Source organism: Nomascus leucogenys, chromosome 23, assembly GCF_006542625.1.
Source record: "Nomascus leucogenys isolate Asia chromosome 23, Asia_NLE_v1, whole genome shotgun sequence".
Classification (NCBI taxonomy): domain Eukaryota; kingdom Metazoa; phylum Chordata; class Mammalia; order Primates; family Hylobatidae; genus Nomascus; species Nomascus leucogenys.
Window position 1 is genome coordinate 32,118,990 of NC_044403.1, and position 25,985 is coordinate 32,144,974.

General features: G+C 53.2%; 2 protein-coding genes across 4 annotated transcripts in view; one reads left to right on the top strand and one right to left on the bottom strand.

Annotated features, from left to right (window-relative positions):
- NINJ2 (ninjurin 2) overlaps positions 1–20,912 on the top strand; it is a 95,195-nt gene extending 74,283 nt beyond the window's left edge. For both annotated transcript variants that reach the window (XM_030805007.1, XM_030805008.1), the window contains exons 2-4: positions 19,044–19,275; positions 19,821–20,005; positions 20,531–20,912. In XM_030805007.1, coding sequence (XP_030660867.1) covers positions 19,044–19,275; positions 19,821–19,987 — 399 coding nt within the window. In that variant the 3' untranslated portion in view covers positions 19,988–20,005; positions 20,531–20,912. The remainder of the gene's footprint in view (positions 1–19,043; positions 19,276–19,820; positions 20,006–20,530) is intronic.
- A 908-nt stretch (positions 20,913–21,820) lies between these two features.
- Positions 21,821–25,985, bottom strand: part of B4GALNT3 (beta-1,4-N-acetyl-galactosaminyltransferase 3) — a 101,037-nt gene continuing 96,872 nt past the window's right edge. For both annotated transcript variants that reach the window (XM_030805010.1, XM_030805009.1), the window contains exons 19-20: positions 25,768–25,894; positions 21,821–23,919 (exon numbers count right to left, since the gene is read on the bottom strand). In XM_030805010.1, the coding sequence (XP_030660870.1) occupies positions 23,811–23,919; positions 25,768–25,894 (236 nt within the window). In that variant the 3' untranslated portion in view covers positions 21,821–23,810. The remainder of the gene's footprint in view (positions 23,920–25,767; positions 25,895–25,985) is intronic.

The following is a 25,985-nucleotide window of genomic DNA, read 5'->3' on the forward strand; positions in this document are numbered from 1 at the left end:
AGTGGGAGCGCGCTGCCCGGGGAGAAGCAGCTCCCACCCCTTCCACCAGCGAAGGCCTTGGCGTTTGCATTTTGCGCTGCTCCCTGGTCCTGGCTTTTGAGGGAAGAGCCAGCGGCCTCTGGCCTTGTTGACGCCGTCATCTGAGAGCGGCAGGCCACCAGAGGGAAGGCTAAGGACAGAGCCAGATCCGGCTGGGCCATCTCACCTTCTGGAGGCCGACCTTGACCCAGGATGGAAATAATGAAGCAGTCACTTGCTTTCCCAAGGCCTGTGATCCTCTTGGTAACCAGAAATCCCAAATTCTTATCTCCTGCTCCTCCAGGTAGGCTGGGCTGGCTTCCTAGGGCTTGTTCAGGAGCGCCCCGTGCTGAGAAGGGTCCTGCGTTTGGTCTAATTCTCTGCTTTTGCCATCTTGAAATTCTGAATCTTTTTTTTTTTTTTCCTGTTTTAGGATTCCTGAGGCTTACTCTTAATCAATTTGAACGAGGGGCCCCATATGTTCATTTTTACTGGGCCATGCAAATTACTGTGGGTTACATTAACGCTCATTTGGAAACCTTTTACCAGTCTCCTCTATTAAGGTTCTGGTTCCCAAGGCAGGGCTTCTGTGATTACCAGAACACTGAAGGAGTCTTCTTGTCTGTCTGGAGCCAGCTGAGATGGCCCTGAGATCCACAGAGCCTCCTCCACGCCCCTGGATGGAGGCGCTCCTGCTCTTCCACCCTTTGTATCTCTCACTTGGCACCCATTCCTGTAATTAATCACAAACTCCGTCTGAGCTATTCCTCTCTGAGCCATGCCCTCTGTACTCTGACTTGCCCCACATAGACAGATGCTCAATAAATATTTGCTGATCAGCTGGAAAGCAAACAGAGCTATCATCTCAGCACAGAGTTCAGGACATTGCACACAGTGGGTGCTTAATCAATGCTGCTGACTCATCCGCAGAGCAGGCCAGGGTGCAACACAGTGTGGCCGTGCCTGTGCTGAGCCCAGGCTTCACATCTCCAACCATTCCCTTCCTCCAACCGTTGCCTGCCTGATGAGGGTAGAACTGACACTGAAATCCTGGGTGACGCTGTTGAGTCATGGGGCTTCCTGGTGTGGGATTGCCCCCGGCAAACCTAATCTTTCCCTTTGGCCTTGTATACTCCGGAAGTTGGTATGGACCCCTCTTGGCATGGGCAGTTGTACCATCTGCTCACGCTAAGGGTTAAAAGCTTGCAGCAGGGAAGCCCAGAGCCCCAGAGCCCAGAACAAACACCACCAGAGCCCAGTGAATGGCAGGGAGAGAACCACTGGCGGCAGTGGTTTGTGTGAGCAGGTTCCTGCAGGTGAAGGTCACTGCAGAGACAGCCTCCATTTCAGGGCGGTGGAAACGTAGCCTTAGCAAAGAGAAGGATTTGCTTTTATTTATGTGTTTATTGAAACGGAGTCTCGCTGTCTCCCAGGCTGGAGTGCAGTGGCGCGATCTCAACTCACTTCAACCTCTGCCTACCCGGTTCAAGCGATTCTCCTGTCTCAGTCTCCCAAGTAGGTGGGACTACAGGGGCCCGCCACCAAGCCCAGCTAATTTTTTTTTATTTTTAGTAGAGATGGGGTTTCACCATATTGGCCAGGCTGGTCTCGAACTCCTGATCCACCTGCCTCTGCCTCCCAAAGTGCTGGGATTACAGGTGTGAGCGTGCCCCTGGCCTGCTTTTATTTTTAATTAAATTTTTGTTTTTGTTTTTGTTTTGAGAGACGTCTCGCTCCATCCCCCAGTCTGAAGGGCAGTGGCGCAATCTCGGCTCGTTGCAACCTCCACCTCGCAGGTTCAAGTGATTCTCCTGCCTCAGCCTCCTGAGTAGCTGGGATTACAGGCACGTGCCGCCACACCCAGCTAAATTTTGTATTTTTAGTAGATACGGGGTTTCACCATGTTGGCCAGGCTGATCTCAAACTCCTCATCTCAGATGATCCACCTGCCTCTGCCTCCCAACGTGCTGGGATTACAGGCAGGTGCCACCATGCTCGGCTAATTTTTTTATTTTTAGTAGAGATGGGGTTTCACTATGTTGGCCAGGCTGGTCTCAAACTCCTGACTTCAGGTGATCAGCCCACCTCAGCCTCCTATATTGCTGGGATTACAGGCATGAGCCACCGTGTCCAGCCAAAAAATGTTTTTTGTGGAGACAGGGTCTTGCTATATTTCCCAGGCTGGTCTGGAACTTCTGGGCTCAAGTGATTTGCCCGCCTCAGCCTCCCTAAGTGCTGGGATTAAAGGTGTGAGCAGCGCATCTGGCCAGGAAACGATTCTCTCCCCATCCATGTAGTTCCAAAACGCCCTTGGAGAAAAGTGTAAGAACTATTTACATTTGCAAAGAACTTTACAGTTTGTAAACCACTTTCATAAACATGATTCTCAAACTGTTCTGTAAGTCAAGACAAATACTTAAGTACTAATTATCGGGTTGTTGCTTTAACATTTTGGGTTTTTTTTTTACTCCAAATGTTCATTGAAGAAAAATTAGAAAATACAGATAAAGCAAAAAAAGAAAATAATATCTGATATCCTATTGCCTCAGGATGATAATTTTAGTCTGCATCCTATCAGATTGATCTCAGTATACAAATATAGATCTTTAAAAGTAGGTTAATACCATCACTGTTCTGTAATCTTACAATCCCCATTTTTAGTAGGTGACTGAGAGAGCTCTCAAGCCATGCAGCTATGAAGGGGCAGGCCCAGGTCTCCACTCCATTGTCCTGGCTCTAAGTGTCCACGTCCCCAAGCCAGGCTGCCACTCACACTCCGAGGCTTTGCAGGGGTTGACCGCCTCCATTTCATGGTTGTGGAAATGGAGCCCCAGCAAAAAAGAAGGGTTTGCTTTGATTGGGCTGAGGGCTGGAGACCCCCAAGCTGTCCTGGCATCCCACAGTTCAGCATGGGCGAGGCTGGGCCAAGCTGTGCTGGCTGCTCAGGAGTCCCCACCTCTGCCAAATTGGACTTTGCCTTGCAGTGAACAGTCACGGCGATGACAGGGGTCAGCAGTCAGGCAGGAGGCCCAGAGGCAGCAGGTGCCAGGTGGCAGCCTCGTGCTGTGAAGGACTGACCCCAGAGAACAACTGGATATCTGTTTGGTGGCCTTGGAGGTCTCTCGCTCGTTGGTATTTTTAGAAAGAGGGTGAGGGCACAGCAGGGACCTGACACTTGCCTGGCTGCCCTGGGGCATCGCCCTGAGCTGTGGAAAGGGTACTTCTAGCCTGAATCTGGGCCAGTGCTAAGGGCAGGACTAGCATGCCTGCCTGCGTCCATTCATTCATTCACTCCTGAGCACACGCTCACAGCCAAATTCTGTGTTAGGCACTGAAGGAAAGGTTTCCCCAGGGCCCTGGCCTAAGACCTGCGGGAGGAGGAACACAGTGGTGAGGACAGACCCAGGTTCAAGTCTTGCCTCTGATCTCCCAGCCGTGTGACCTTGGGTAGGTTCCGTCCTCTCTGGAGCCTGTTTCCCCTCACAGGGCCTCTGTGAGAAGTGAAGGGGGATGCACAGGGAGCCTGGCCGCGCATGGGGTCAGTGCAGGGAGCTAGGGAGAGGCTGTGGATTGGAATCCCTCTGGGGCTGGGCTGTTTGTGTGTTCAGAGTCCAGGGAGAATCTGGTTCTCAGGACACCTTGGGGCTGAGTGAGACATCGCCTGGGACTTACATTGACTTTTGCTGAGGGTTTTGCTGAGTTTGGCAGCAGCTCTCCTATTTCACCAGATACTAGCTTCTCACCAGGAGGAGGAGGGGGCATCTCCTCTTTTTACAGACGAGTGAGCTGGGAAGCACCGAAGCTGCGTGAGCTGGACGGTCAGCAGCACAATTGGATCCCTGCACCCGCTTGCCGGCCCTCCCCCGCTTACCTTCTCCCCAGACCAGACCCTGGCCCACTTCACAGAGCTGCTGCTCAGGTGCAGGTGTCGGCGCTGGGAGAATGTGCGACTGGCCACATTCGAATCCTGAGGGAGGACAGGAGAGCCCCGGTGTGAGGACCCAAGCTGGACCTGCTTTGCTGGCAGGGAAAAGGCATGAGTCCTACGGCCAGGGCAATCCAGGCAGGCTGGTTCCAGGCCCAGGCCTCCTTGGATTGGCTGAAGCTGGCAGGTGCAGCTGATTCAGGCTGGCCCACCAATCAGGACGGGCTTTGATCCCCGGACTCAGCGCTCAGGGACTTCTCTATCTGGACCTCCTGGGCCCCCGGAGCTCCCTCCAGATAGTGCACCAGTAACCCTGCCTTGTCTGTAGCCTGTCTCATCTATGGGTCTATGGCCAGGACCCAGGATACTGCTGAGCTCAGGGACAATAGACACACACACACACACAGAGACAGACACACACACACAGACACACGTACACACACAGAGACACACGCACACACACACAGAGGCACAGAGACACACGCACACACACACAGAGGCACAGAGACACACGCACACACACACAGAGGCACAGAGACACATACACAAGACATGCACACACACATTCACACAGACACACGCACAGAGACATGGACACACACATACACACAAACATGAATACACACAGGCACACACACACAGACAGACACAGACACACAGACACATGCACACACACACATTCACACAGACACTCTGCACACACAGACACACACACAGACACACACACAGAAAACAGATTGTGGCTGCCGTGGCATACGGAGGGGAGTCAGCAGCGCAGTCGAGGTGTTTGTGTGCTACAGCCATTGGCGGGCACCCCCAGAAGGTGCCACTGAAGAGGTTCATGGAGTTCAGCTCCCCCTGGTCCTGCCTTTGAAGTCTCTTCTGAATGAATACAGTGAATGACAAATGGATCTTTTTTTTTTTGAGACAGGGTCTCTCTCTGTCATGCAGGCTGGAGTGCAGTGGCGTGATCTTGTCTCCCTGCAACATTTGCCTCCCGGGTTCAAGTGATTCTCCTGCCTCAGCCTCCTGAGTAGCTGGAATTATAGGCACCCACCACCACATCTGGCTAATTTTTGTATTTTTAGTAGAGATGGGGTTTCACCATTTTGCCCAGGCTTGTCTCAAACTCCTGACCTCAAGTGAAGTGATCTACCCGCTTCGGCCTCCCAAAGTGCTGGGATTACAGGTGTGAGCCACCGCACACTGCTGACAAATGCATCATTTATTCACTCCTTCATTCATTCAGCATGCCAGGCGAGGCGCGCCCCCTTGTTCCCATGAAGCTTTTCCACTGGGGAGGGATGGATAAGTTCTCTATCTCCTGGCTTCCCCCTTTATACACTTATTCTCTGCTAAGCTTCGTCATTTTAGGGGATTAGGAGAATAGAATGTAAACCGAAACGTGACTGAGGCAGATCTCCATTGAAGAGAGATTTATTTTGCCAAGGTTGAGGGTGAACTCAGAAAAAAGAAACACCGTAGGATCTGCGACCTATGCTTTTTCCAAGGAGGATTTTGGGAATTTCAATATTTGAAGGGAAAGAGCAAAGCAAGAGGGGAAGATTTTTTAAAGGAGGTTGGGTAGGCAGTGAGGCTGCGGGTACATTCTTGTGAGGCTCTGATAGTACTCAATGAATCTACATTTTACATGTGACAAGAGGGAGTGGGGGGCGGATCAATTATGGATTTGTCCTGGGCTCAGTGAATCCGCATTTTAAGTAAGGTAAAGTAAGCATGTGAAATGACTGCCGTTTGGAACACAAGGAAGGCAGTTGTTTTGTTTTGTTTTGTTTTGTTTTGTGTGACTCCACGTCCAAGCTTAACTTTCTCTTCGGCATAGTGAATTTGGGGGTCCCAAGATTCTAGTTTTCTTTCGCAGGGGCTTTGGGAAGGCAGGGATCTTCGTTGTATCCTAGATGCCTAGCTCGTGCTAGGAGCTGGAAACAGGTTTGTTGCACTGAACTCAACAGGAATCTTGGCAGGCTGTCTGCAGGGCTGGGTGGGGTGGGAAATTCACCACCTTCCCTTTTTCCCATCTCACTGTCAGATCTGATCTACTTCATGAGGTCTCACCTGGACGATAGCCAGAGATTGTAGGCTCAACTCTCATTGCTTCTTATTCTAATTGCCTTAAATCCTGAGGAAATAACTCTTACCTTTTGGAAATGTATAATCTAGTGGGGACATACAAAATTCATATACACCCTTATGTGGAATGTTGATATTTTGCTTCATGATTAATTGTTCTGAAAGTCCTTTCCACTTACCCGTGTTTAGGTTTCCTGTCTGGATTGAGGCTCCACCACAAAATCTAAGGTTCAGCAAAAAAGAGAGGCTCTAAGTGCTTCTGAGTGAGGACATGAAAAGGATCTGGCAATAAAAGCACTAGACCCTTACAGACTCATGAGGAGCAGCAGCCGGCAGCACTGGGCCGGGAAGACAGGAGCTGCTGGGGCCTCTGGCTGCTGGTTCGAAAGACGGTTTCGATCCATTCACTCCTCTCTGGAATGATCTAGATATGCTACCTATAGATATTTTAGACTGGTCCCCATCGTTGAGGGACTTACACAGCCTATGCTTCCAGGGCTGTAGCAGTTAAGGACATAGAATCCAGAGCCTGGCTGGGTTCAAAGGCCAGCTCTAATACTTAAAAAATGGGTGCTCTCAGCTGGGTGCAGTGGTTCATGCCTGTAATCCCAGCACTTTGAGGGTGCAAGATGAGAGGATCCCTTGAGGCCAGGAGTTCAAAATCAGCCTGGGCAACATAGCGAGACCACATTCCTACAAAAAATGTTTTAAAAATATAGTGTAGTGGCATGTACTTGTAGTCCCAGCTACCCAGGAGGCTATCGCAAGGGGATCACTTGAGCCCAGGAGTTTGAGGCTACAGTGAGCCATGATTGCACCACTGCACTCCAGCCTGGGTTGTAACAGGACAAGACATGGGCAACACCCCTGAGACACTGAGTTGAAGAAAGAAGGGCTTAATTCGGCCAGGAGCTTCGGCAAGTTTCACGTCTCCAACAACCGAGCTCCCCGAGTGAGCAATTCCTGTCCCTTTTAAGGGCTCACAGCTCTAAGGGGGTGCACGTGAGAGGGTCGTGATCGATTGAATGTAAGCAGGGGGCACGTGACCGGGGGCTGCATGCACCGGTAATGGAACAGGACAGGACAGGGACCCTCACAGTGCTTTTCTATACAAATAACTGATTACGTCAGGGGTCGATCTTTAACTACCAGGCCCAGGGTGTGGTGCCGGGCTGTCTGCTTGTGGATTTCATTTCTGCCTTTTAGTTTTTACTTCTTCTTTCTTTGGAGGCAGAAAATGGGCATAAGACAACGTGAGGGATGGTCTCCTTCCGTAGGGTGACAGAGGGAGACCCTGTCTTAAAAAAATAAAAATAAAAGGGTGATCTCGGGGCCTGGTGCAGTGGCTCATGCCTGTAATCCCAACACTTTGGGAGGCTGATGTGGGAGAATTGCTTGAACTAAGGAGTTCAAGACTAGCCTGGCCAACGTGGTGAGACCCCATCTCTACAAAAATTTTAAAATTTTTCATTTCTAGTGAGTTTTCAGATGATGTTGCTGCTGCTACTTCAAGGAGCACATGTGGGGAACCACTGGCATATAGGAGAAAAAACGCAGGCTTGGGATTTAGACACTGGGGCCATCCCTTAGTATCTGGTGACTTTGGGCATTTGACCAATTTGAGCCTCAACTTTTTTTTTTTTTTTTTTTTTTGAGACGGAGTTTTGCTCTTGTTGCCCAGGCTAGAGTGCAATGGCACGATCTTGGCCCACCGCAACCTCCTCCTCCCGGGTCCAAGCGATTCTCCTGCCTCAGCCCCCCGAGAAGCTGGGATTACAGGCACGCACCACCATGTCCGGCTAATTTTGTATTTTTAGTGGAGATGAGGTTTCTCCATGTTAGTCAGGCTGGTCTCGAACTCCCAATCTCAGGTGATCCGCCCACCTCGGCCTCCCAAAGTGCTGGGATTACAGGCGTGAGCCACTGTGCCCGGCCTAGAGCCTCAACTTCTTCACTTGTAGAATGGGACTACATCCCAGCTACTTGGGAGGCTGAGACAGGAGAATCACTTGAATCCAGGAGGTGGAGGTTGCAGTGAGCCAAGATCGTGCCAAAAAATATATATATATACACATAAATATATACACATATATATACACATAAATATATATGTGAGACTACTATTGCTTCTCAACTTATGATAGAGCTACATTCCGATAAACCCATAGTAAGTCGAAAATATCATAAGTCAAAATGCATTTAATACACTTAGCCTACTGAACTTCATAGTTTAGCCTAGCTTAACTTCAGTATGCTCAGCCCACTTACACTAGCCTACTGCTGGGCAAAATCATCTAACAGAAAGCCTACTTTATAATAGAGTACTGAATATCTTGTGTAATTTATTGAATAATGTACTGAAAGTGAAAGAGAGAGTGGTTGTATGGCTACTCGAAGCACAGTTTGTAAAGTGTATCACTTACGATGGTGCAAGAGCTGGGGACCATCTGTATTAACACCTGCTTCGTGGAGTCATGCCTGACGTACAGCAATATCATTATTTAATTATTACTGTCTAAATTTTAGCAATTTTGTTAGCCCTTGAGGGATGAGTAGGATTGAAGTCAGCAGAGATCGGCTGGGAGGGCTTTGGGGAATGTCTCTGAGAACCTCAAAGCTAAAGTGGGCATAGAGCAAAGAGCAAAAGGCCAGATGGGTCTGGAAGCCCCAGGACAGGGCGCTGATTGGTTAGTTCTCTTGTTTAGGGTGGATATGGAGAGGGAGCAGATCGATGCTTTGGAAATGTCTGTGTGGTAGGTAAATCCACGATTAACTTTGAACCCCGAGATGACAACAATCTTTTCTGAAAGCCACTGACAAAACGGCCTCTTGCAGGGGAGGTGGAAAAAGCTCCCTAAGAAAGGGCAAGGAGGCCGGGGAGGCGGCTCGCGCCTGCAGTCCCGGCACTTCGGGAGACTGAAGCAGGAGGGTCCCTTGAGCCCCGGAGGTCCCGCTGCAGTGAGCTAGGACTGGGCCCCTACACCGCAGCCTGGCGACAGAGCAGGGCCCTGCCTCAAAAAATAGTAATAACTAAAATAAATAAGCAGGCAAGCAGGCCCGAGTTCCGGTTCCAACGCGCGTGCGTTCCTGTTCTTCCCTACACACTCTGCTTCTGTCTGTAATGTACGGCCCCCTTTTGTTGGAGAGAAACCCGTCCGTCTCCTCCATCACAAAGGGGTCAAAGCCCGGGTGCGCCCGCGCTGGCGGGTTGAGCCGGGACCTCGCCACGCTGTTTCCTGGCGCCCCCTGGTGGACAACGGCGGCGCCGCAGGCCTTCCGGGGAGGCCTCGCCCCACGTGGCCTCTCGGGGCTGCAGCTTTAGGCCCCAGTTTGCAGCTCGGGGCAAGGGCTGGAGCTGTCAGTGAGACAGTGCCCAGGGCTCAGAGGAGGTTTCTGGACCAGTTCCGTATTATTGCTGGAATAACACGCAAAAGACACCCCACCCCGACGTGGATTAGAGACTGTTGATTTTTAAGGGCGAGATCACTGCTCTTGGCAGGGGAAGGCTGCAGTCAGGGAGCCTGCATGCGGCCTGCCCCAGACAGAAGGCCTCAGGGGTCTGGGCTTTTACAGCTTTTGGCCTGAAGACCAGCTGCAGCTTCCAGCCCCAGTCATCCATTCCCTGAGGCTCTCTCAGGACTGCTGAGCAAAGGCAGGATCCAGGGAAAAAACGGCTGTCTCTGCAGTGGGGGCGTTTAGTTTAAGAGCGAAGATTCACTCCCCAAACTCCTCTCCCCCACCCAGAAGCCACAGTGCTTGAAGCCCCACCCTTAAAGAGCCTTACTTTTGCCTTTTTTGAAAAAGCTGCCTCATAAAAATTCAATGCGATCATCATTCATTTTGTACCTCATGTGGGCAAGGTGCTGAGCTGGGCTCCATGGAGACTCAGGCCTGTGGAAGATGGGGTCCGTGTGCTAAAGTGGGCAGCAGAAGGAGCCGTCTCAGGAGGTCTCAACAACGCCCAAGGCCAGCACAGGCCAGGGAGCAGGCGACCTTCTTTCAAACAGGGCCTTGGTGGACAGGGTCTAGAAAGGAGGGGAGGCTTTCCCCGGGGGGAACATGGTGAAGAAAGAAAGGCCTGTAGTCCTGGAAAGAGCAGGAGCAGCTGGGAAGGGTGGGGTGTGTTCAGGGAACAGTGAGTAATCTGGTGTGGCCCCGCACGTCTGAGCATCGCAGAGCCTGGCACAGGGTTCGCTCCTCAGGGGTGGGAAGAGGAGCTGGGGACCAAGCTAGAGGGTGGGTGGGGCCCCAGGAGAGAGGACGACACTTGAGTAACAGTGACGCTGGAGAGCCAGTGCAGGCGGGCTTGTGTGAGCGTTTCCCTTCCTGTAGGCGGCTCGAAGGCGAGAGCCAGCAGGAGCAAGGAGAGAAGCTGCCCAATGGGTACAGGAGGCATTTCAAACACAATGGAAGTTGTTAGGACTATAAATGGTGCCTACTTCGAAATCGGGGCTGGGACGGGCCCTGAGTCACAACACAGTATTTAAAATGCCTCTAGGCCCACACGTGGGAGTATAATCCTGTGTGGGATAGATTTCCGTCTCATCTCATATTTGTTTAATGCTTCACAGTTTTCAAAGCACATTCACCCACATTATCCTATTGATCTTTCTAACAGCCCTTTGTGCTAGACAGGGCAGATACTATTCCCACTTCAGAGCAGGACCAGCTAGGGTCTGGGTGAGATTAAGTCATAAATTCAGTGTTGTTTTAACATGTTTATTTTAACCACTGGCCTTTTGGGGGTATGTCTTGGTCTGTTTTGTGTTGCTATAACAGAATAACTGAGACTGGGTGATTTATAAACAATAGAAGTGTATTTGGCTCATGGTTCTGGAGACTGGGAAGTCCAAGAACATTGCACTGGCATCTGGGGAGGGCCTTCATGCCACATCCTTCCCTGGTAGAAGGTGGCAGGGCCAGAGAGCTTGCAAGCACAAGAGAGAGGAAGGGAGCCAAGCTCATCTTTTTTTTTTTTTAATCTTGAGATAACCTGACCCACTGCTGTGATAACGGCATTAATACATAAATGAGGGCAGAGCCCTCATGACCCAATTGCCTCTAAAGTTCCCATTTCTCAACAATATTACAGTAGGGATTAAGTTTCCAACCCATAAACTTTAGGGGGCACATTCAGACCATAGCAGAGTGCATATTTGCTTTTGTTACAAATTTATTATTTATTTTTAATTTTTTTTTGAGATGGAGTCTCGCTCTGTCACCCAGGCTGGAGTACAGTGGCACAATATCAGCTCACTGCAACCTCCCTCCATGCCTGGCCTATTTATTTATTTATTTTAGAGACAGAGTTTTGCTCTTGTTGCCCTGGCTGGATTGCAGTGGCACCATCTCGGCTCACTGCAACCTTTGCCTTCCCAGGTTCAAGCGATTCTCCTGCCTCAGCCTCCCAAGTCGCTGGGATTATAAGCATGCACCACCACACCCAGCTAATTTTGTATTTTTAGTAGAAAACGGGGTTTCATCATGTTGGCCAGGCTGGTCTTGAACTCCTGACCTCAGGTGATCTGCCCGCCTTGGCCTCCCAAACTGCTGGGATTACAGGCATGAGCCACCTTGCCCAGCCACAAATTTATTTTTTAAGATAGTTCATTCACACGGTTCAAAATTCAAAAGGTACAGATAAAACTCCTTCTCTCAACCCTATTCTTCCAGTCACCCAGCTCCCTTCTTACCAGCTGGAACCCGAGCCTTTTGCCTTTGGGTCTAGTGCCCCTTCTGCGGCAGCAGTGCAGGGGCTCAGCGACACAGCCCCACTGCAGATTCAGGAAAGCCTCCGACAAGTTTCACTCAGGCAGAGGTTATGCCTCCTCTTAGTAAGTGTGCACGTGCACCCGATGGGACTAGTCTTCTTTCATCTTAGGCTGCATATGTTTTGTTTTTTATCTGTCTTTTGTTTGTTTGTTTTTTGTTTTTCTGTTGTTTGCCTTTTAGATGGACTCTTGCTCTGTTGCCCAGGCTGGAGTGCAGTGGTGCAATCTTGTCCCACTGCAACCTCCACCTCTGAGGTTCAAGCCATTCTCCTGTCTCAGCCTCCTGAATAGCTGGGATTACAGGCAAGTGCCACCACGCCCAGCCAGGCTGCATGTATTTATCTTTCGATCTTAAACTCCTTGGAGTAGGGAGTATGTCTGCCACTTCTCGGGGGCGGTAGAGTAAGGGTGAAAATTACAGGCTCTAGGCCGGGCGTGGTGGCTCACACCTATAATCCCAGTACTTTGAGAGGCCAAGGCAGGTGAATCACCTGAGGTCATGAGTTCCAGATGAGCCTGGGCAACACTGTGAAACCCCGTCTCTACTAAAAATACAAAAAAATTAGCCGGGCGTGGTGGCAGGTGCCTGTAGTCCCAGCTACAGGACTTTTTTTTTTGAGACTCTGTCTCAAAAAAACAAACAAACAAACAAACAAAAATTAGCCAGGTGTGGCGGCACACACCTGTAATCCCAGCTACTCGGGAGGCTGAGGCAGGAGAATCGCTTGAACCCAGGAGGGGGAGGTTGCAGTGAGCTGAGATTGTGCCACTGCACTCCAGCCTGGGCAACAAAAGTGGAACTCCATCTCAAAAAAAAAAAAATTACAGGCCCTGGCACATAGAGGATTGGGATTAAAAACAGTGCTGTGTGATCTTGGGCAAGTTACTTGGTCTCTCTGAGCCTCCATTTTCTCAACTGTGATGATGATGCCCTCACCTACTTCGCAGAACTGTTGTGAGGACTACATAAGCTGACTCATGTCCTGTGTTTAGACACAAGGTATGTCCTCTGTAAGTGGAACCACCATCGTTCCAGTGCGCTGAGAGCCCACTGTGTGTGCGCACAGTGGGACAGGCCCAGGCACCCTTCCCAACTGAATTCTGACAAGGGGACTGACACCGAATTAGAAGCCCACCTAAGCCCCTTCCTTTGAACGAATCACTCTTCCCAGGCACCTTTTCCCACCCACCCACCCTTTCCCTTTGTGAGAAATCAGCTTTCCAAAAGCCTTGGTTGCCACTGTCCCCTTCTCAAGGGAGGCCTGGCTTTCCCGGGCATTCGGTCATTGTGAGGCCACCAGAAGGGTCACAGGCCCCTATTCCTCTGGGCCTGTCTGGTGTGTAGCCCTGACTGTGAGCTGGCACACAGGAAGCTCCCATGCGGGTCTTCTCAGGGCTGGCAGGAATGACTCCTGGGAGGGTCACCCATGCCCTGCAGCAGTCTCTCAGCTACATCCTCAAGATTCTCCACTCAGAGCCAGCTTTCCCATCTCTAGATCACTCCGTGCTAGGAAGGACCCAAGGAAGCCTGTGTTCCAGTCCCTTCAATCTCGCAGATCAGAAAAGGCGCCAGTGCTCCCGGCCGGGCCTGCTCACTCATTAAAGCAGGGCTGGATGTGGTCAAGGTGCCTTTGGTGATGCCCTCCGGGCTGCTACAACTCCCCCCACCAGGCCTACACCTTCCCATGGGACACACACTGCCTGCCACAGGCCCCAGGGCCTAAACACACTGATCTGTGGGCTCCATGGCTTTTTGGTAGGGCAGTTACTTACCACTCTGGGGTTTACCCAACCTCCACGGCCCTCTGGGAGAACAGCCCTGTAATCTTGTTTCCAAGAAAGAGTAGAATGATCTGTTGGAGCTTATGGTCCCTACTGACCATAAAGTCGATAAACAATGTAAAAACATGTTTACTTTTCCGTTAAAAAAGGCATTCCTTTCCTATCCAACCTAAGTTCTGTAAATAAACAAAAATATAGGCCAACAAGGATTAAGGGATAAACGGCTGTCTGGCAGAACAATGAAGCAATCCTTGAGTTCAAGGGATGGAATCGCACCAGCCTTAGGAGCTGGGACTTGGCAAGAGGCCTAGGTGACAGGGAAGTCTGAGCTGGAACGAGACAGGGTGTGGAAGAGGGAGGGTAATGACTGTGCCGGGCAGGCCCGGGAATGGGGCAAACCGCTGGGTCTGTGGTGTCCCCCACCCCCTGCCTCATCCCATGCCAATCACCACCCCACCCCCTGCCTCATCCCAATCACCAAACCAAGTCCTCTTGTTGTCCAGAGGTCCAGGGGCGTCCGGATCAAACTCTGGATCTACTCCCACCTTCCCTGCACTCGTCGCGCTCCAGCTTCATGCCGCCCCAAACGCCCCGTCTGTCCAGGTGTCATTGGTTGGCCAGATTTTGATGGGCAGCCTTTCCCACAGGCAACCGCGCCTTGAACAGGGACCCTGGGAGCCCAAAGCAGTGAGTCCTGGGTCAGTGTCCTGCCGCCCTTGAGTGGCAGGGGAGGGGCAAGTGGGGTGGGGCAGAATGAGACCTGAGGAAGATAGCAGTGAGAGCCAGCCTCACTGAGAGAGGGACCTCAGCCTGGGAAGACGGGAACCGCTTGGCTTCTGTCCTTCTTTCTGTGAAAGAGCAAAGTGTCGTTCTGCTGTCCATGGCCTCTGCCCTCCAGAGATGGGATTTGACCACAAAGTGCCAAGCCCAGAGGCAGAGCTAGGCCCAGAAACCAGGCGTCCTAGCCCACGGGTCCCCTGCTCCTCGAGGATCAGCACAAAAGGGGCGGGGAGCGGGCAGAGCCCTGTGCGCTTGTGGCGGGTGGAGGCCGCCAGCCCACCCGGGCCAGCTCTGCAGGGAGGGCGCAGAGGCCGGGGCCGGGGCAAGGGGAGGGCGGCAAGCGAGACCCAGCGGTGAGGAGTCCGGTGGGCGGCTCCGCTCCTCAGTCCCGCCCACATTCCCGGGTCTCTGTTCCCGACCCGCCCGGGCCTGGCCTTAAAGGGCCAGCTCCTCTGAGCAGGAGCGGGGGCCCCCCTGCTGCGCTCCCCACTCCTCTATCATCCTGGCCCCTGCGGAGTTGCTCCCAGTCCCTGGGCTGTGGGCGAACAGGGTGACCCCCTGCAGGATTTAGGGCTTTATCTGATCCGCTCCTCCCACTATAAGGGAGGGCCCTCGGGTCATTCCATCCATCCCTCTGCCGCTGAGCAGGGCTGCACCTAAACTGGCCCACAAGGATTAGAAAAACCCGTTCCCTGCTTTGCAAGATGCTGCAATGAGAGGACCCTTTCCAGACACCTTCGCGCAGGGCCTCCCTGCCGGCCCTTCTACCCGCCGTCCCCCAGGCTGCAGGTTGTGCCGGGGGCCCCTCCCTTCTCGGTCTCCGCACCCCACGCTGGCTCCATTTCAGCTTCGGCCGATTCTTGAACTCTGGCTTGACACACGCGTTTGGTGGGTTTCAGTTCGGCCCATCCAGACTTGTGGGCGAGGCTCCCGTCCTGGGCCTCGGAGGGGTCCAGGTGTCCCATTAATCCCGTCCTGCGCGTGGGTTCCCCGGGGTGGAAACACCATCCGGCAGCCGCGGGGCCCGTCACTTCTCTGGCCCCTGGCGCCACCGTGTGGACACTCTGGAGAACTGGCGCCTGCGGGGCAGGAGGGGACGCCCTGATCCCGCCCTGAAAGGCGGTCCTGAGCCGGCCCTGCACTGAGAGAGGAAAGGATGAGGCGCACCCCTAAGCAACACTGCGAGCCTCACATCCTCCGTGAAACAATGGGTCTTAGATTGATTTAACAACAAAAGCCAACCAGCTCTGTTAAAACGTACAAATAGCAATACTTTCCATAGAGGTTGGGAAGACTGTGCCGCCGGAGGACTCACCCCTTCCACCCCCCGCCACCCCTTCCCCCACCATTTGGTCAGCGCTCAACACACACCACTAGAGGTTTGGGTTTACGGTTTTGTCCACTGTTAACACACTTGGGGGGAAGGGGGTGGAGGAGAAAGGGCAAAGCTTGCTGCTACTGGACAAACTGGAGGATGGGGAAGAGAGAGGAGGGGTGGCACAGCCGTGGGGCAGGGAGGCCAGGGGGCACAGTTGAGCCTGGACAGAGACACTTTGAATTTGGGGGCAGGGGGTGAGACTCTCTTGCCTAATGAGTGCTCTTGGAGACGGAGGACAAACCTTCACCAAATGGGCTGTGACCACAGGTTGCAGCCTTGGGGCTGACAGTGACCATGGGCCTTTGTGAAGTGTTGGCCCCGGGATCCCTGGTCCTAACCAACCAGGCCAGGTGGCCCTAGACAAGCCAGCCTTGCTCGAACTGGATTTCCAAAGGCCCTGAACACTGTGTGGCCTCCCAAGTCCATGCAGGTCCTCATTCGCCCTCTGTCCCTACCTCCTCCAACCTCACTGGCTGCCCCCAGCACCAGCTGAAACCCCGGCCCCAGCAAAATCAAATACGAAGGAAGATGGGAGAGCACTCCATTCCTTTCGTGCCCACGGCCTTTTTTCTTATTTCTGTGGTCCCTGGGCCCCAGCCTGACGTTGGTGGCTGTCAAAAGGAGTTTGCCAGGGCCTGTTGTGAGCAGCCTGTGGCCCAGTGCTTACCCGGGATCCCAAGGAGGGGCAGCAACTATGCCTTGTTTGGCATTGGGGTCCTCACAGCCCCAAGCACTGCCTGGCATCTACACTCAATCTATTGAGTGAATGCTACCCGCTGGTCTCCATTCTTATCTCCCAGAGAAAGTGTTTAAATTGCTCCACTGGCCAAAGTGCACACTCCTGATTACCCTCTGTGAGTCCTGCCCCAACCAGAAGTTGAGGACACTCAGAATCTCGATAACGAACAACCCAGGTGCAGGGAACTGCCCCGTGTAGAAAGCTGATGGCCTGGAGTGTGGTCAGAGTGAAAGAGCCACTCCTATATGTTTGATCCTCCTGTGATTGGTCCACAGAGTCAGAGAGGGGCAGCCTGCGGGGCACAGGCTGCCAGGGTGGATTCCGTCAGAGCAGGTGCTGTTAGCACTCATGACCACCCTGTACCTCTTGAATGTGTCTGTGCGTGCGCACCCTCCTGGCAAACAGAGCAAAGGGTCAGGAGCTTGGAAAGGAAGCGAGAAGAGCAGGGTGGAGACGTGGGGCTGAGCGTTGAAGGCAAACGTTAGAAGAAGGACTGGGGAAGAGAGGCTGCCTTCTGTTGGCCTAAGGAGAGGATTGGTCCAATCTGTAGCCAGGCATGTGGATTAGAGCTGGGTCTCCAAAGACGAGTGTCCGAGACCATATTTTAGGATAAGAAAATTAAACTTCTATTTATATTGAATTTTATGTGAAATCCTTTCAAATGTTTCTACTTTTGCATGTGTTACTATATATATATATATTAGTCCGATAAAATATGTATAGTTGATAATGGAAGAATGTACATATATTGAGGATGCATGGCCAAAACAGTTCTTAATGCTGAGATTACACTATCAAGAAAGTCTGGACACCACTGCATTTCAGAGTTTTTTGTTTTTGTTTTGAGACAAGAATCTTACTCTGTCGCCCAGGCTGGAGTGCAATGGTGCGATCTCTGCTCACTGCAACCTCTGCCTCCTGGTTCAAGTGATTCTCCTGCCTCAGCCTCCTGAGCAGCTGGGATTACAGGCATGTGCCACCACACCCAGCTATTTTTTTTGTACTTTTAGTAGAGACGGGATTTTGCCATGTTGGCCAGGCCAGTCTCAAACTCCTGACCTCAAGTGATCCCCCTGCCTTGGCCTCTCAAAGTGCTGGAATTAAGGGCATGAGCCACCTCACCCAGCCTCATTTCAGGGTATCCTAAGGGCTCATAGAGTCCAAAGGTTCTGATAGATAGGCTAAATCAGTTAGCCTATGTGTAAATCAACTGTCCTCTGTGTAAATCCCTGAGGTACAGAGAAGCGAAGTGACTTGCTGGGGCTGCACGAAGTACAAGGAACATTCCAGACCCTCTGAGACCTGCCCATTCAATCATCCATGCATCCATCCATCCATCCACCCACCAGTTTCTCCATTCATCCATCCATCCCTTCATCCATGAAGCTTTATTTTATACTTCAAAACAAAATCAAATGTAAATTATGCTTCAATAAATCCTAGCCAAAAAAATTAAAACCAAATTAAGAGTGTTTAACTAGTATGTATCACTGAGCATATACAGGCACGCATCCATCGATCCATCCGTCCCCACTCAGCAGGCATCTGTCCTGTCATGGATCTGCTGGATCATCTTCCCCACCTCCAGGCTGTAGTGTCTTTCAGAGTCCTCCATTCCTTCTTTCTCACCTTGCTCCACTTCAGTTCCTTTTCACTCTGATCCTAAATCAAGACTATAACTTTTAAATGACTCTCCCTGCTTCTAGCCTTTCCTGGCCCAATCTGTTCCAAGCACCACTGCTAAATCAATCTTCCAAGTACTCTTGAGTGACTGCAGATTGCCCTTGGTCATGGCGCCCAGTCTGAATTTCTTGGCCCAACCCAGAGGCCCACAGCACATGCCTTGTATTGTGATTCATCTTTTGGAGTTAGTGGCTTCTGGAGAAGCTTGAGCAAATTATGCTTCAATAAATCCTAGCCAAAAGTAATAATTAAAATGACTTGAGTGTTTAGTGTGCATTACTGTGTGTATACACTCATGCGTGCTGCATGTGGATGCTGACAGCCTGTGTCTGACAGCGTGTGTGCCTGAGCGGGCGGCAGCTCCAGTGCTCCTGAGGGATGGAAATCCAGCCGATGATCAGCCGCTGAGCCGTGCACCCTGCCTTGGGGGCCACGGCATTCTGCGAGAGGAGGTGCCTTTCTCTACTTCACCCAAGCCTCCAAGCTCCTTTCATTGCCTTCCTCTCAGAGGAAAAGAAAACAGCCCAAAGCTGAGGCCTGGCCCAGGTAAAATAGCGAACAGCATGAGGAAGGTGCATTTTACAGCAGCAGAGAACCCTCCCGGCTTTCTCCAGCCAAATGTGCGAAGGTGTGAGGGAAGGGGTGACTCTCCAGGAAATATCCACTGCAACAGAATGTCATTTCAGAGTGCAGAGGTCCTTACGGGTTTTCTAGTCCAACCCTTAATTTTATCAGGCCATGAAACTAAGGGTGTCATTTGCCCTGAACTTCCCATCGGGTTTGGAAAGAGCTTTAAAACCTCTCTCCTCTCTCCCACCTCTCAACTGTTTCCCTTCCAGAGCTCCCCTTGGTAAGTCTGTGCTTTCTCCCCTACAGCCCGGAAGCTCCGACTCCAGGAGGAGCCAGCCCATCAACCTGAACCATTACGCCACCAAGAAGAGCGTGGCGGAGAGCATGCTGGATGTGGCCCTGTTCATGTCCAACGCCATGCGGCTGAAGGCGGTACTGGAGCAGGGACCATCCTCTCACTACTACACCACCCTGGTCACCCTCATCAGCCTCTCCCTGCTCCTGCAGGTGGTCATCGGTGTCCTGCTCGTGGTCATTGGTGAGGAGCCCAGCCTGCAGTCAGGCCTTCTGCCTCAGCACCTGCGGCCGGCAGAAAGGCCCCACGTGTTCCCTGGGCCACCCTGCATTGGCGCATGCAGCTTCACAACCACACGCTGAGCTGCAGTGAGCCCTCTGCTAACAGAGGCCCAAAGAACAACTTCTACCCCGCGAGGGCAGGCGCCCTGTCCTATCTCCTGGTATCCCATGGAGCAGACCCTCCACAGTACCTGCTGAATGACTGTGTCAGCACCTCTCTAACTGCTAACTCACTCACTTGCTCACCCCTTCTTCCGTGAGCACTCGTCCCCACGCTTAGAGGACCCAGCTTAAGTTCCCAGTCCTGGTGGGATGAAGCACGCTAGGGTGCTCCATGTACTGGTTGGCGAGGGCAGAGGCATCTCAGCCCGATCATGGCCACCTCCCTTATTTCTGCCACATGGGTTTCTGAAGGGCCCCTCTCTCCACGCTCTGGTGGGTGTTGTGCGGGCAGCTCCGTGCGGTGGCTCCACCTCTGACCCTTTCCCCCACTCCACTTCCCTGCAGCACGGCTGAACCTGAATGAGGTAGAAAAGCAGCAGCGACTCAACCAGCTCAACAACGCAGCCACCATCTTGGTCTTCCTCACTGTCGTCATCAATGTTTTCATTACAGCCTTTGGGGCACATAAGACAGGGTTCCTGGCTGCCAGGGCCTCAAGGAATCCTCTCTGAATACAGCCTGGGACTCAGGTGAGGGAGGATGGAGAAACCCCAGCTCCAGGGGCTCCCCAGGTGGCCCTTCTCTCTCCTCTGGGGCTTTGGGGCAAGAAACAGATCCCTTGCCAAACAAAGGGGGAAGGCCTGTAGCTCCGAGAGGATCTGCGAGAGCCTGGCCTCAGCGAGGCCTGCACAAAGCCCCACTGCTGTGTTAATGGCTCTCTGTTCTCGGGCTCAGGTTTTCCCACGGTCTGGGACAGGGTGGAGGCGATGCCGTTAGTGGTTGACTCTGCCCCTCCAGCAGGAGGAAAGGTGAAGACGGGGAATTTCTCCCTGCCATTGTCTAGCAGCTCTTGCCACTGACTGTGGTCCATGGGCCAGCAGCATCCACAAACCACCCAGCAACTTGCTGGAAATGCAGAATCTTAGGCTCTGCTCCAGACGGGCTACAGGCACGTGCATGAGTAAGGTGGCCAGGCGCGTCCTGGGCATGCTGAAGGTTGAGGGGCGTTGATCTGGCCTGCCCTCCTCATTGCCTCTTCTCTGCTTCCCCAACAGGTTCTGGGCCTGGAACTCCTGCCTCCTTCCTCCGTGATCTGCCAGGCTCATGGGCACTTTCCACAGCCCAGGAGAGCTTCTGAAAGGACAGGGTAGCTGCCCTTGCTCCCTACCTACAGCACCTGAGTTAAAAAGTGATTTTTTTGCTATTGGTCTAAGAGACTTCCCTCTTGGTCTGGAGTCCTGAGCTCAGACGCAGGTACTGCCAGCCATACCTTCCTGGTAGCATCTCCTGGACCTAAGTGAGGCATGTCTGTCTAAGGCCAAGTCTGCCTGGCTTAAGGACCCTGGTTCTGACTCTACCCTACTGCTTCCTTCTGCTCCAGGCCTCAGTTTTCCCTTCCTGTAAAATGGAATCTATATAAAGGTTTCTTCAAATCCACTCGAGTCCACTTATTTGTCTGGTCCTGCAGGCCCAGGCATCCAGGCTGGTCTCCACCTGTGCCTTGGAGAGGGCTCAAGAAAGCAAACCCCAGGCCTGGAGGGTGGGAAGGCTTTTCAGTTACTTTCTCCTCGGTGGGTTCTGCTCGGAGCCACTGTTCCTGGCCCAGATGCTTTGGGCTTGTCGTCATCTGGCCCATCAACTGTAGATTGATCCATTGCCGATGGATGCACATATGCACAATCTTCTCCACGAACCTGCTGTAAGCTATTCTAGCTTTCAGTCTCAGCTTCCCTTAGGCATGTGTTTAAGGACTGCAAACTCATTTTGATCTTTGCCTGGGCCAAATATAACGAGGAAGGTAAATCTGTAAAGCATTAGCAAAGCATTGCCAACTCAAACAGAAATGATTTTTAGACAGTCTGCCAGTTTAGAAGCAGCCACTCGTCGGCTTCTCTCCACTGCTCACCAAAACCATTCTGGCTCTACATCTATAGCCTTCTCCACCCAGGGCATCCATAGCTTTTCTCGGCTAAAACCAACCTCCGTTAATCTGCTGAGCAGAAGATGCCTAGTCTACTACACGGTGAGATGCTCAGACAGGAACGATGTTGTCTTCTTCCTGAGTAAACCACAGTGCAGACGGCCACAGTGCAGAGACGGCCACAGTGCAGAGACGGCCACAGTGCAGAGAAGGCTACAGTGCAGAGAAGGCCACAGTGCAGAGAAGGCCACAGTGCACAGAAGGCCACAGTGCAGAGACGAAGGTCATCGCACACACAGCAGGCACCACACTTGTGCTAAGGGTGGAGGGTGGTGTGGGAGGGTCCTTGGCACACCCACCTGGGCCCCTCAGCCCAATCCTTTACATCCGTGAAGAGCAAGAGGAAAAGACAAGCACCTTTTTTTTTCTAAGAAGTTGCTGTATTTAATGCTTCCCCTCCCACCATCCCACACCCTCCCCTACCCAAGACATTTCTCTAGGGAGTAGGGGCCTTGCCCAGCCCTTCCTCTTAAGGCAGATGGTGTGGAGGTAACATCAAATGCAAGGCACTGGCCCAGGGCGCAGGGGTGGTGGGCAGGGCAGGAGGCTGGGCTGGCTCCTAGCCATTGGAAGTGAAGCAGGCGGGCAGTCTGGGCTGGTTCCAGCCTTCCAGTGCAATGCCCGAGGACAAGAGTGGTCCCAGAAGGAAACTGGCAGCCCCACTGGCCAACTGCAGCCCTAGCCTGTGCCCTGCGATCCTTCTCCAGGGGCCCGTCGGCCTCAGCAGGGACCAGAAAAAGCCACAGCTCAGGGAGCAGGTATGGCCTTCCTAAGCCACAACCTACAACTCAAAAGTCTTTGTCCTTCATGATTCCTTAAAGGGAGGCAGGGATTCTCCCCGACCCCCAGTAGGTTCTCCACGGACTCCATTCTCCCACGTGCCAAACTCATGCGCTCGGGGAACGCAGAGCCCGCTAGGCAGAGCCTGCAGCTCCAGTGCTGCGGTTTGGACCGTCACAGCCTGGAGCGGGGGCTCAGTGGCCTGGTCTTCTGGGCCCCACCGCACCTCCCCCAGCCCTGTGCTCACCTCCCTAAACAGACTCTGGAGTTCAAGATCCAGTGTCCAATGCACCATGGGTGAATTCACAGCAGCAGCGGAGGCAGCAGCAGCAATAGAAAAACCCCCAGCTACAAAAGCACTGGGGGTTATTAGTGCAAGAGAAGTACAAGGTCACCAGGTGACAGAAAGGGTGGCGTCGACTAAGAAGGCCAAGGGTTGTTTTCCCTGAAACTGCCCCACTCTTCAGTTCCTCCTGCCCCCACTCCTCTCCCTGCTTCCAGGGGGTAGCTCAGGGCAACGTCCCCACCTCCCCAAACCTCGCATCCCGCCCCCTTCCTATCCTGCTCCCTGTTCCAGGGTTTTACCCCCATTTACCCTTTCCTCTTCTTCCACTCAAGGCCAGGTGGCCAGGGCTCTCCCTGCAGAGGGCAGGTCTGCAGCGGAGCTGGACTGTGAGGCTCACAGTTTCCCCTTCCCTTTTCGTCCCTTTCTGTCCAGCCCCCACCCGCTTCTCGTCTAAGGAAATTGACAGGTATGTCCACATCCTCTTTACCTCTTCTCCGTGTCCTCTCCAGAGGCCTTACCCACAGGCACGCCGGGAAGGGAAAGGGCTTCTCTCCCCTGCCTTCATCACCCTGCCTGTTCTGCAGGCCTGAATGTCCAGTGCCAGGGAGTGGCAAGCCCCCTGCCCGCCAGCTCCCCACCTCCCAGTGCCCAAGCACCAGAAACAGCCCGTTCTCTGCTTCTGGTCTGAAGTGAGCCATCCGGAGGAAGTTAATGCCCTAATCAGTGGCCAGCTGCTTGGTGGCTACTGGGAGATGTGTGTCTCTGGAAGGCACAAGCCTGGGGTAGAGCAGAGAACTGCCCCACGTGGGACCAGCCCCGCGGCCAGGGACAATGCCCAAGGGACATAGGAGTGGGCGGGAGGCCTGCACGTGGGGACAGCCCCTCAGTGCACAACCTCACCCCTGCTCTGGACAGCAGTTTTGGTTTTCTGTTTTTAAAATCCCCGCCCCCCAATAAAACACGTCCACTAGAAGAGTGTCTGGTGGTCAGCGCTTGGTGTGAGGATGTGGGCGTGCACCTTCGCGGATAAGGATGGTGTCACTCAGCCAGATCTCTCCTCCTGGCCTCTCTCTCCAAGTCCTCCCTTCTGAAGGCCCAGGAGGCAGAGACAGGAGCCCTGGAACCTGCCTCTGTGAGGGGACAGCTGCAGGTGGAGTGGGCTGTCAGCTTCGAGGCCTCTTGGGGACCAGCCGTCACCCCACTCCCCATCCCTGAACAGTAGCAGGGCCCTGGGGAGCCGCTGCTAGTCCAGGAACGGGAAGTGCTGGGCCCAGCGGACACCCTCCGGCTACAGCATCTTCATCTGGCGGCGGCTCCACATGCCTCGCTTGGAATGGAAGTGATGGAAGAAGTTCCTGAGGGAGAGACGCTCCACTTCCAGGCCCGCTTGGAGGATCCTGGAGGAGGAGGAGCCGGATGAGCCAACAGAAGCACAGGAGGCAGCTGGGGGCCCCTCCGCATCCACCACAGACCCTCTGCTCGCTCCCCACGGGGCAGGGAAGGCAGGTGCAGTGGAAGGGCGTGGGCTTTGAAGCCAGGCGGCCTGGGTTTGGATCCCAGCTGCACGACTGGGTAAGTCATGCCTTCTTTCAGAGCCTGTCTGCTCGTCTCTAGAAGGATGATTGTCACATATGTGTAATGAGAGGATAATGTGTGATACAGAATTCTATCTATCTAATATTAGACATACTGTATGCACATCAGAGGTGGTGAAGACGAGAAGGATGGATGCTGAGGGCTCAGCCCAGCTCCTGGCACACTCTGAGTGCCCCATACCTGGCGCCCAGCCTCCCGGGCACACATCATAGATGAAGGGAGGCAGGGCTGCTGCACTGGGACACCTGGCACCCAGGCCCTCCCCATGCCTTTTCTGCATGCACAGCCTGCAGGGTGTTCCTCTCACAGGGGGGCCTGCACTTCTGGCAGGGCCGAGAGTGGCCGAACGGGATCCCTGAGCCTCGAGGAGGCAGGAGGCTCAGGGCTGCACAGGAGCCGTGCATTGCAGCAAAAGGCCAGCACAGAGATCAAGGTGGAGGTGACTGCCGGACCCAGCTTCCCAAATCAAGGCTTCCAGCTGCCTTGGGGGCACCTTTGATCTAAGACTCTTTTTATGAGATCCCAGTTACCTGAGTTCCTTTACCTTCCCCCTTTTCACTCAAATTCTCTTAGTGTGTCACCTTCCTTTTCTTTCTTCCCTCAACGGGAAAAAACACCAATAGACTTAGTTTTCAAGCCTCTAACACTTTAGTGAGTGAGATTTGGGGCAAGTTATTAACTTCTCTTCAACACTCAGTCTTCTCATCTGGAAAACGGAGATCACGACGCCTACCTCACTGAGGTCTGGGGAGAAATAAACGAGGTAATGGATGTGGATGGCCTGCCACGTATAGGGACCCAGTGACTGGTGGATGCATTTTGTCCTGCCTCTCGGGAAAAAGTGAGCGTCTTCGTGTCGAGGTTCCGCCCCCAGTGCTCCTGACCTTGCCCTGTCCACCTCCTGTGGACGCTGTTCCAGCACTTATGCCCTTCTGAAGGGTACCCTCCCCTCTCCTTTGCTCCCTCCCCATAGGCTCAGATCTCAAGGCAGCAACCTCGCACAGAACAGCCTCCGCCTCCTCACCACCCATGGCCTGGTGTCCCTGCCCAACCTTGCTCTCCTTGTCCACCTGCCAAGGCAGCAGCTTGTACTGTGTTCCCCTCTGAGGCTTTTCATCTCATTGGCCCTTTCCTCCTGCTCCAAACCCCCAGGTCCCTTGGTGTCTCATGACTCCTGGATGTCCTCTTGCCCTTTAGTGGTCGACGCTGTCTCTTCTGCTGGTCCCAACGTCTTTCCTGACCTTTGCCAGGTCTACTTATCCATTCCCACAACTCTGGGCTCCCCGCTCGGCAGCTGAGGGGAGGCGTACTACCCTCGGGCTGGGGAGGATGCAGTCTCTCCCACAGTGCCCTGCTTGGTGCTGAGAACATTACGGTTGGTGTACCTGGTACACAGTGTACCAGGCATGTTAATTTTCACACCAACCCTGTGACACAGACAGAGGGCGAATCACACCCCTCTAATAGAGAAACTGAGTCCCAGCGAGGCTGGTGATTTGAGGGTGTCCTCCGAGTCGAGTGCTGTTTACCGCGCACTGGGACTCTGCAGCCGCAGGGGACAGCTAGGCTGCTCTAGCCTGGCTCCCTGCCTAGAGCGCCTGAAGGGATGGATTCCCAGGCCTCGTGGATGCCCTCCTCTTCCCCGTCACCTGTCCAGCAGCTCCCAGTCTTCCCCGCCCCAGCGGTCTCGGAACTCCTTGGTGTTCATGCCCCCAATCCTGTCCAGATCAGACTTGTAGATGCCAAGCAGCCCGAACCCATTCACCTCCCAGTAGCCTGTGGACAGACAGGAGCTTGCGGTGAGATGAGCCGGAGGCCAGGAGGAAGGAGGCTTCCAGGCTGCGAAAGTCAGAGGCTGGGGGTGAGG